General features: G+C 30.4%; 1 protein-coding gene across 1 annotated transcript; it reads left to right on the top strand.

Annotated features, from left to right (window-relative positions):
* Nucleotides 1–1,608: 1,608 nt before the first annotated feature.
* Nucleotides 1,609–4,418, top strand: LOC126834846 (leucine-rich repeat-containing protein 59). Its single transcript, XM_050567043.1, has 5 exons — nt 1,609–1,875; nt 2,939–2,995; nt 3,311–3,620; nt 3,677–3,796; nt 3,873–4,418. Exons 1-5 carry the CDS (start codon nt 1,786–1,788, stop codon nt 4,235–4,237), a joined length of 942 nt encoding a protein of 313 aa, XP_050423000.1. The 5' UTR covers nt 1,609–1,785; the 3' UTR covers nt 4,238–4,418.
* Nucleotides 4,419–10,968: the final 6,550 nt, after the last annotated feature.

The following is a 10,968-nucleotide window of genomic DNA, read 5'->3' as shown; positions in this document are numbered from 1 at the left end:
TAGCTAAACAACAAAGCGAGACAGGCAGTTAAACTGTTATAGGGCAAAAATTCCAAAGAGCTTAAGTAAAGCGTCGGTGGCCATTGTGCGCCGACAGATGTCGTTACTCTATAGTCTATACAAATATAATATCACCACTGCCGCAACCATGTTTAGTATTTGGTATGCAATGCATACCCGCCTTTTCTTTTATTTTTTTAAATTTCATCCATCGGTTATTACGGCTGAAGTTCTGTGATTGTTACTAAGTTTATAACACTGATTTAATTAGAAGTTTAGAAATTCAAACGGTTTAATATCATACGGTTATAAACAGTTTTAAAAGGTTAAGTTGATGCAAAGATGGGAAGTATTAATAAATATATATATACAATACGTAGTACGAGTTTGAAGTACATTTGGTATTCTGAAATTAGTTTCAGAATTTTTTTTATTTAAAATACTATTTAAATGTACTGAAATGGGCATAAATGGTCCAAATTTACCAAGGAAAATATTGACAAAAAAATTTTACGGGGGCTTGGTCGTTCTCAATTGTTGAGAAATGTAAATATTTAATTATTTGCACAAAATAGTTCATTTGGTTATTCTATGTGTATAATGTGTAATGAAAATTGTTTTTTATACCAAATAAAAATTCGAATTTCTCCATTTTCTTTGACGTTAAAAAAACATAACTTTCTGCACAAAATTTAACACTATAATTCCCGATTTAGTAAAAAAAAATATTAAATCAATATTTCTGAGTTTTAAAAACTAGCTTTTTTTTCTGTGATTTAAGTATTGAACACTTAACTACATATTTTTAGGTGGTCTGGATAATGTGTAATTTTAAACTTATCTCGCACTCCGTTCCTGCAGTTGATATTCGTAGAACTTTTCTGATTTTTGTAAAGTCTAATAATTCTAATTTATCAAATACATATAATTTAAAACTGTTGCCATATTTCTAATTGTCCAATGTTAAATAACAAATTGGTAGAATACGGATCGTTGATCTTTAAGTGATTTTTGATAAACTGCATTTTTATACCGGAGCTCGAAGGAGGTACTGTTTATTAGTTATTATTCTAGTTAGATTCCGTTATTTTAGTTAAATTTAATCTATTCTGTGATTATTCTATGGTATTTATTACTAAGAGGAGGATTTATATATTAATTTACGGTCTTAGAAGACCAAAGCCGTGTCAATCTTGGGTGAATAAAGTGGATATATCTATGGATAAACTCAACTTTGGGTGGAGGTTTTTTAAAAGTCAAGTAAAGAGTAATATTTAATAATCCTCTCGGTCGAGAAACATCTTTTCAAAAGCATGGACAAAAAACTACAAATGCTTTCAACGCACATTTCGATGACAATTAACTAGAAACCTCATTAAAAAAAATAAACAATGTTTTTATTTGTTCAACGATGATTAATAGGTACATTTTCGAACGCGGTTATTCGTTAATGATCCAATAAGATGTTCATATATCAGTGAATATCACTCGGTTTACTTCTATTGCCTACGTTGCAAACTTGGGACAGCTGCATCACGGTGGCCTAGGGCAACGTATACCGGTAGGATCCAGCAATGTTGGCAATCTTGACACGTGTCAAACCAACACTAAACACTGATATACGTGTATCGGAAAACTAAAGTGTTTACATTCTGATATTTGCCACTTTTCTATTATTTCCGCGGCGTCTGGTCTGGGCTGTACTGTGTAGAACGTATTCCACGCTCGCCGTTATTTTTTGTTATTTTGTATTTTTCGTCCCGTGGCACAAGTATATTTCTCAAAATGACGGTAATCAATATCAAAGACAAAATCAAGAACAATAAGTTGAACCTGAGCGGCTGCAATTTAACCGAAATACCCATCAAAGAAATAGTGAGTATCTGTCGGTGAATAATTTACCAATAACGTTATTATTTTTTTAACGGTCGAGCCGTGTGACGACTATGATAGTCTAGTGGTCGGTTTGGCCTAAATAAAGTCGTATCGGACAATTACATATCGTTGTACGGTTAAATGTCGAGATTATTCAAATTGTATCAATTTGATTTACAGCTTGTCTACAAATTTTTAACCTTAAAATCGTAGAAATGTGTTAAAATTAAACCATCATTGGGCACGAGAATATGATTGTATAGCTTTGTACGCCACGTACAAGGGTCAAAAGTGCATTTTTTTTTTTGTAATTTTTATAAGAACAACAAATTTATATCGCTATACCATTGTATGTGTTCATTGAACTAAACACGGCTTTTAGTAGCAACAATTATAATCTTTGGTTTAAAATATCTGTATACAATATATAGAAAGTAAAGCATAAATGCACTTTACCAGGCACCCTTTTTTATTAACATCTTGTAGAATTTTTTACGTTGATTATGAATCTGAAGCTAAAAATACGGACTCATCTAGTTAAAAATTGTAGCTACTTGAAATTTGCATATTTCCGCTTGTATAACAATAGGTGGCAGCAGCTTCAGCTGCCTGCTGCTACACCATACATTTGTCGGTGATGCAAGGCTAGGTTTGGTTCAATCTTGTTAGGTCACTGACACTTCCAGAGCGGTAGGTTAGGTTAGTTTAGTCCATAAGGCTAGCTAGTTTTTCCTCTGGGGGTTTGGGGACGTTAGCCCCCATCCAACAAAGAGTCCCGAAGGGACTCGAGTCGACTCCCAAAACTGACAAGCTTAGGTAGTTGTTTTATTGGTTAAAGATTTACTAACTTTAAGCTTAGTACTTAAGAAAATTATATTGTTGTTCAATGCAATATTGATATTACATAATTAATAATAATATACGAGTAATAAACAATAATAATAATAAAAATAAATAATTAACCTAAAATACAGTAGCAGCGTGTACTCGCATTACTAAAAAAAGTATTGAAGTACTACATCCAGCTATGACATGAATAAAATGTCTTGTTTGTATTTTCTAGGCCCAATATAAAATCACTTCGCTTGATCTATCCAACAACAAGATATCATCTACTGACGTAAGTACTAATATATATTTGTATATATAAATATTGAGGTGTCCAACGAAGAAGGACGTAACTCAATTTTTACAACTTCAGTACAGCTGTTTTCTAAGTTAAGTTCTAATGTTGCATTTCAATTTTTTACAACCCCTTTAGAAGACAGGAGTTACAAATCGTCTCTATGGGAGATAAAGAAAATTAAATGCTATCTTAATAAACAAATGGTAAAAATCGAGTTACGTCCTTCTTCATTGGTCACATCAATATAATATATAATATTTGTATATTATTTATGTTGTTCAATACAGTTTTATTTTGTCCATATTTCAGAATTTATTTTCACATCTGGGTAACGTGACAAAACTTGATCTGTCAAACAATCAAATTAAAACAATTGCTGCTGATATTGCTTCTATGCAGAAGCTCGCTCATCTGTCATTAGCCAACAATAAAATAAAAGACCTGCCCAAAGGTATCAGCAAATTAAAGGCCTTGAAACATTTAAATGTTAACAACAATCCATTGAAGTCCGACTTGGCTGAGGCTGTTGGACCCACCCAAAATAATGCACAGTGTCAAGCAGCTGCTACCAATGTTGTACAGTATTTTAAGGGTGAAAAAGTTGATAGTAAAAAGCAAGGTTGGTATATATATTTTTATATACTTTTCTTACTGATATTTTTATTTTTGTTTTAGATGACAAACAAACTAAAAAGAAAGACAAAAAAGGAAAAGCACTGCAGAACGGTGTTCAAAATGATAAAACAAAAAATAAAGCCAAGCCTAAGAAGAAGCCAGTTGGTTTTGTATCTAAAGGTATAATAATAGTTATTAAATACTAATTTAATTACTATTTAATTGTAATTTTAATTACCTTTTAATTTGTTTTTAGTGTTCGGTTTTATTGGTTCACTGATATCGTTTATATGCCTGTTTTTGGTCTTGAGCGGTTTGGCACTGTATACATTGTCGTACTACGACAAAAAACTATACGGTAATGTCAAGAACAAGCTTGTTCCCGTCTGGGAATCGGCCACTTCAAATTTAGATCCATTGGTGGCTTCAAAGATAAATTATTACCTACAACAAGCTGGCACAAACTTTGATTTCGCCGTACAGAAAAGTATCCAAGTGACAATTAAATCATACAAATGGGTCAAGGCAAATCCAACAGTGCAGCTATACGTTAAATATGTACAAGAAGCATGGCAATCTCTTTTGGATAAAGTGTTTAAAAAAGAAAAAGCGTCCACGTGATCACACAAATCAGTCCTGTATGTGAAATAAACATTATGTTTTTCTCAAAACTATATTCCACCATTTCAACTTATTTGCTATGTCATAGTATGCAATACCATCCTTTGCCTCCCAAACAATAGCTATAAAAACGTTAAAAAATTCATCTATGTATATTTATTATTATTATGTTTTTTTTTTTTATAGAAAACAAATTTGTTAAATTAACAGATTTATAATAATTGAATTATAATTTTTTTTTATTAGGACCTAAATTTATTATGTTTTTAATTAAACTAATTATTATACTTACATTTCATTTTAAAGTAAAATTATTATAAACATTCAATTTTTATTTATAGATGTTAAATTTAATTCTTTTTGGTCGAATACATCGAATAGAAAAATAATTTGTAAATTTATAACCTTCAACAATATCATATGTGATTAACTACAATAAAATTATATTATTTTGTTATGTTTCCATTTCACATTAAATTAAATGATAATCGTATTATAATATAAACTAGGTTTTATTATAAGTGTTTTTATACTTTTTGTTCCTGGAGGATTAGTTTCATCAAGTAATGATAAAATTTGTCTATCGAGAAATATCTTTAAAACTCGTCAAATACAATACAAACATTGCATTAAAATTATTAGTATTTTATATTTGCTGTACTATAATTACAAACTAGTTTTAATTATTCTAATATTTAACAATATTTCTTTTCTTTAAAACAAGATTCTTGTTATGTATGTGTGATGAAATAATTGAAAAATTTCATAAAAGTTTTTACTGTAAATTTTTTCTTTTTATTATTATTTTAGATTTCAGAACTAAGTTCAGATCTATGTTAAATTTAGATGGTACTTAGTTAAATTACCTTATTTATTAATTCCAAATTGTAAGTGAAGGAATTGTCTAATAAAAAAAAAAAGATTTTATGTAATCTTGTCTTATTTTCGAGTACTACAGTTATATAAAATTAAGTAGTAAGACATAACATAAAGATGGCTAGCATTTTAGTTCCAGATAACATACCATCAATATTATAAATATAAATATATTTTGGTGAAATGATATTGTCAGTATGCAATAGTAAGCGGTTATTCAACTGACATGGCGGTCCAACGTGGTGTCGTAGCACTTAAATTAATGTTTTCCATCTAAGTTGTAGAAAATAAAAATATTAAGCAATTATTATTGTACATAAAATAATTAATTTATTAACAAGAAATAAATTGGTTGACAAACATTATTTTAATCATAGAACTGTTTTGTTGATGACTTCTATTATACATATAAAAAAAAAATATATCTGATGTTCGAATATTTTTTCTGTCTTCTGAGGCACTTTTTTTCCCGCAGGATGAGTTATGCGTAATGCTGATTAAAATGTAAAATACTTATGTTAAGGGGAACGGAGAGCGTCAATTTTTTTACAAATAAAGACTAAAACGCAGAGTCACTTTCCGAAGTGTCTACCAACCGATTTCATTAATTTTTGTTTGTTTTATAGTTTAACATAGCTAAATGGCCGATTTTTTATTCTTGTTTTCAAAAAATATTTATAAGCATTTTTATTTTTACTTTTTTATAGTTTTTTCTAATACATCTAACTACTATTTTAATCGCTAAATAAAAAATCGGCCTATTAGCCCCCATAGAAAAAAATAGTAAGTTTCACATAAAAATACTTGAAATCCGTCCAATAGATACACCAGAAAATGACTTCTACGAAAGTCATTTTGACATTTACATGTCTTAGCTGTGGCACTTACCCGAAAAAAGTGTCACAAAAAAGCGTTACACTGTTATCTGATAAGAGATGAGGGATCAGGGATGGGGATGGAATTAAGCGTAATGATAATTCTTGACAGTCAAGATCAAAAGGATAATATAGGGCATAATAGATAAGAGATTAAAGATAAGGGATGGGGTTCATCAAACTATAACTGAAATATAAATTCATTAATTTAAGAGGTCATTTTCATATAAATTGTTTTAGGCCAGATATTATGAAAACACTAAAATATTAGCCAGAAACTTGAAATGTTTACTAGCCACCTTAAATACTAGCTTGTTACTGCTTATACTATAATTTCACCACTACTCTAAATTTATTGGGTACTTCAACGAGACATGAAAATGCTCTTTCGTGGTTGCAGACTCGGCTCAAAAATGCTTTATCTCTTGTTTTATCAAATTTTCGTGATAGCGCGGAGAAAAATAACTTTAAAAGTATTATAATTAGAAAATTGTAATATGTGTTCACCTTGAAATTAGTAGGTATATGAAAATTGGCTATTAGATCAATTTTTGTCAAATATTGCCTATCCTTTGCCCCTTAATAAATAGTGCTTCCCGTTCCACTTAAAAAATTATAACTAAATTATTCGGTTAACAAAATTAACAATTGTTGTTTCTAATATGCCTAGTCAAATTGCTAAGTACGTACAATACATTAAATGTATTGTACATGTATTTTTTCAAAAGACATCTTGTTGGCAAAAAATAACGTTTTTAAGCTAATGAAATTGGTTTAAGTGGTATATTATATTTGCTTAATTTATTATATAATGACAATAATAATAGAACGAAAAATAAGCGAATACATTTGGGACTCCTGTACCTTTGTTTTGTTTTCTACCATAACTTTGCCTGGAAAGGTACAGTATGTTAAAAACGAAAAAACGCACATTAATCATTATAAACTAACACATTGGAGTAGGTCTACACAGCTTTTAAAAGGGCAAAAATGAATTCTCTAATTTGTTAAGATTTTTATTTGAATATTTTTTCCTACTTATTTTAAATAGAAGTTTTTAATAAGTTTGAGGTTATTTGGCAGAAACCTTTGAAATAATAATGATTTTTATTATTTGTTTTGACACATCTGTTAACATAGTATATATACCTATAGAACACAGTATTTGTTCGGTCAAATGACATGTGATAACTGTCAGTTACAATAGGTATATTATTATGTTAATTTGATAGCATATAATTATATTTATATACATATTAAAATAAAACATTAATATTATTCATATTAATATACACCAAACTTACGTTTCTTACTCACTTACCAAACCTAACCTTACGGTGTATTTTATTATATCATAATATAATGGGGGCGGGGGAGGTCACAGGTCTATATAAATTATTATTACAACTGAAAGTGGTAAAATCACTTTCAAATAAACGCTACTATGCGAATTTCTAATGGTAGACTTACAAATATCGATATAAACCGTTATAATGACATAACGTGTTAATAAACGTATTTTTAGTATAAGAGAGGATACAATTAGCCCTTTCAGGCCCGACTTTATTTCTGTTAGTTTGAGACACTTGAAATCAAATTCTTCTTAGCGTTATCAAATTAGGCGGAATATCGATTTTCAGAGTAATCGAAATTTGACCTTAAAAACTGATTAAAAGCTAAAATATCGATACTACTAAAAATCAATCAACATATATTTTGTGGGAAATTCAATTTTGCGTATTTTAGTGTTGGGTAACCTGATTTATCATAAATACTATGCGACTTATCACTAAAAAACCGCGAATAATACATGATTCCAAAAGTTGTCATTGGGCTTGAAAGTGTTAGGGTGTACGATTATACGTGTTGGCTTTATTTACAATCTCAATAGGCGATATGGTTTTCACCGATTTGCTAGAAGTACTTCTCGCTGGCATATTATGACGCGGCTCGATATACCTCATAATCAAGAATCCTAAGGTCACCGTGCGTAGTACCTTTGGACTCTTAGTATTGGCTTATTTCCGGTGCACACTAGTTGCATCCCGAGCCCAGGTAGGACCAAATTGTATAGACGAAGTGCATTCCGATGGCTCTACATTGTGTCCCAAATCTTAACGTAACTTGAAAAGGTTTACTCTAGTTGCGCCCCCTTTGTAGAATTGTAGTAACATTGGTTCCCAGTAGGTAAAAAATACTTTTATAATATTATACTTTAATACTGTTTTTTTACTCTACAATTATTAAAAAAAAGTGATCAAGTTCGCCAAGCGTAATTCAGTTACGACTATGAAACATCTAGTGGCAGTCGTTCGAAACTTGACAATTCCCTCTTTCATTCAAGCCCTACCAGAGCGCTGTAGGTCCACAACTTCACAACCTACAGCCGTTTGAAACCCCACCATTATTTTTGGGACACCCTGTATAATAATTACTATTTTATAAAAATATTTTTGTCAAAACTGTTTCAAGTATTAAATACAACTTTTTAAAATTAAAAATGAATCATTGGTCGCTACGGCGATTTTAAACTGCGCCCAAGGCACAGGTAAACACAAAATCATATATGTAAACTGCACCCGAGTTTTTATCAAGTGTAAAAAGGTTTCATGTAAACTGCGCCCGAGTTCTTATCAAGTGGAAAAAGGTGATATGTAAACTGCAATGAAACTGTAATTTTTCATGTTTTTGTTTTGTTTTAGAACTTTTGAATTTAAAAGGTTCATTTAAATTATTAAATTTAATGAATGTTTCTATTTGAATTTCTTTTAACTTTTCTATTAGAATAAAAATATTTGGATGAGTTATATAAAAGCTAGAATTAAAGTGGGAAAGGATTGGCTCACATGCATTAGTGGTTAAAGTTGGCTCTGCTGATGCTTGAGCCCATATTTCAGGTGGATACTGAGCTCTTCACTTATACATACATCTACTAAATAATCCGCAAATCGTGTCACTCTTTCATCGTCGGGCTTAGATTTCATTAAATAATTTACAAAATACTCAGATAAACTTTCTGGGCTTAAAAATGGTTCACTGTTCTTATTTTTATAGACAATACTCAAGCCATTTTGCTGGATATTTCTATTCCACGATTGTGTTAAATGAAAGCAACATCCGTGTATCTTTATCTGAGGCCAAACAGCATGGACATTGGTAATTTATGCAATTTGGTAAAAGTGGTAGCAACCCTAAAATATTAATATTTCTGTGATTTTATTGATTCGGGCGCTGTTTGAAGTTCATACCGATGATAAGAAACCGGGAGCAGTTTAAATATACCTTTATTGAACCAAATTATAATCGGGGCGCAGTCTACCTAAAATAAGGTAATTTGGACGCAGTTTACGTATGCCCGAATTTCGGTGCACACAAACTGCGCTCAAAATAGCGGATAGCTAAAATATTTTCACGAATTGCGGTCAGAATTTAAATTTATGTTATTAAAACAAACGATCAAGGTTTTCCGTATATGCGCATCTCGTGTGTTCTATAGAAAACGCTCAGTTGGCTGAGTAAAACTTATCTTCATATAGTATGTTAATATGTTATGGTTTTAGATTGACTATTGAGTAATATCGTTATTCTTAGTGGTTTCATTTATCTGAATGTCGATACATTTAAAAACAGATTGTACTTCATTTGTAGTCTTAACTTTTAAGTCATTAAAGGAACTCATTGGTTCTTGATTGATGCAAATTTGTTTAATATCATATTATGCGACGTCCTTTGTTGAAAGGGTATTGGTTGGATTTTCTTTTAGATGATTGTGGAAAACTGTATTTGGCCGTTCAGAATTATTTCCATTGGTTTGTTTTAATGGAATTACCGAATTGTTGGTGATTTATTATTTGTTCACTAAGATTTTCGTGATAATGATTAAATAAGTTGGTAGCGAAATTTAAACCCATGAATAACCATGAGTGTTTTGCCTCTTTGCCTAAATTTTAAATAACTCTTCTTAAGAATAAAAATAGTTTATACTTAATACTAAACAATAATGGGAATAAAAATGAAAACCTAAACTATTGCAAACATACGGTTGACACTCGCAATTTTATCATAGTAAATATTGATCTAAATAAAATGTTCAAGTAGAAACGTAGATTATATGAACTGCATAAGTTTGAAAAGTTTTAATAGAATTTTTTTTTAATTCACTATTAATTAATTTTATAATGTACCTAACTAATAACCATATTCCATATTAAAAAAAAAATTAAATATTTGCTGAATCACTGAATACATTTAGTTTGGGGGCAGATCTTGTGTAATTAAACTGGTATATATGGATCTATAGTTTGCTAATAAAAATTGGGACATAACTTTACAGTAGATAAAAATGAAGCGTAATTCATGCAGTTTAGGGACAGGTTTTCCTTAGCTTTTGTAGTTCACCCCGGAAGGCTCCCTTACGACCGCGGACCGACCAGTGGCGCTAGGCGCTAATTGCGGGCCAGGAAAGGTATCTCTCAAGAAGAAGTGATCTCGTTGAAAGGCCCCTTAACGTTTTACGTTCGGCCTCAACGACACACTTTAGTCGCCTTTTACGACAGGCATGTAGACCTTGGAGGTATTCTTTCTACCCTATCCACAGGGATAAAGTAGCTTAGGGACAATGGTTAATTGTCAAGCGTCGTTACAAAATTTAGATTTTTGTTTGGAGTTCTTTAAAATTCCATTCAAAATTTAATGTTTACATGAGACCATCATCAGCGCATTCAACAGTCTGTTTTATGTGCTGATGATGGTAACATTTCTGCCGAAATAATCCATAGAGAATTATTATTGTAGTTAAGGTTTTATTTAAATATTGAAGTATTTTATAATTACCACAGATTAAATTTTTTTTATACATATTTTCATTAAAAAGTAATAATATGCGACCATATAGTTTTTTTATAAAATTTTAAATGTGAATTTCGATATTATAACCTGCTAATTATTCTCAAAAAATGAATAAATTTTTAAAATCTTCCG

The sequence above is a fragment of the Adelges cooleyi genome, unplaced genomic scaffold (genome assembly GCF_023614345.1).
Source record: "Adelges cooleyi isolate 19-005CV unplaced genomic scaffold, UGA_ACOO_1.1 ACOO_flye_CR_arks_rails_tigmint_CR_PRNA_1, whole genome shotgun sequence".
In the NCBI taxonomy this organism is placed as follows: Eukaryota; Metazoa; Arthropoda; class Insecta; order Hemiptera; family Adelgidae; genus Adelges; species Adelges cooleyi.
Note: the sequence above shows the minus strand (reverse complement) of the source record. Positions and strands in the feature narration are given on the sequence as shown.

What these genes read in the sequence shown, in the direction of transcription:
- LOC126834846 (XM_050567043.1), top strand. Translation starts at nt 1,786, where the DNA reads ATGACGGTAATCAATATCAAAGACAAAATCAAGAACAATAAGTTGAAC. An exon ending in AAATACCCATCAAAGAAATA is followed by an intron (nt 1,876 to 2,938) that starts GTGAGTATCTGT and finishes TGTATTTTCTAG; the next exon opens with GCCCAATATAAAATCACTTC. An exon ending in ACAAGATATCATCTACTGAC is followed by an intron (nt 2,996 to 3,310) that starts GTAAGTACTAAT and finishes TCCATATTTCAG; the next exon opens with AATTTATTTTCACATCTGGG.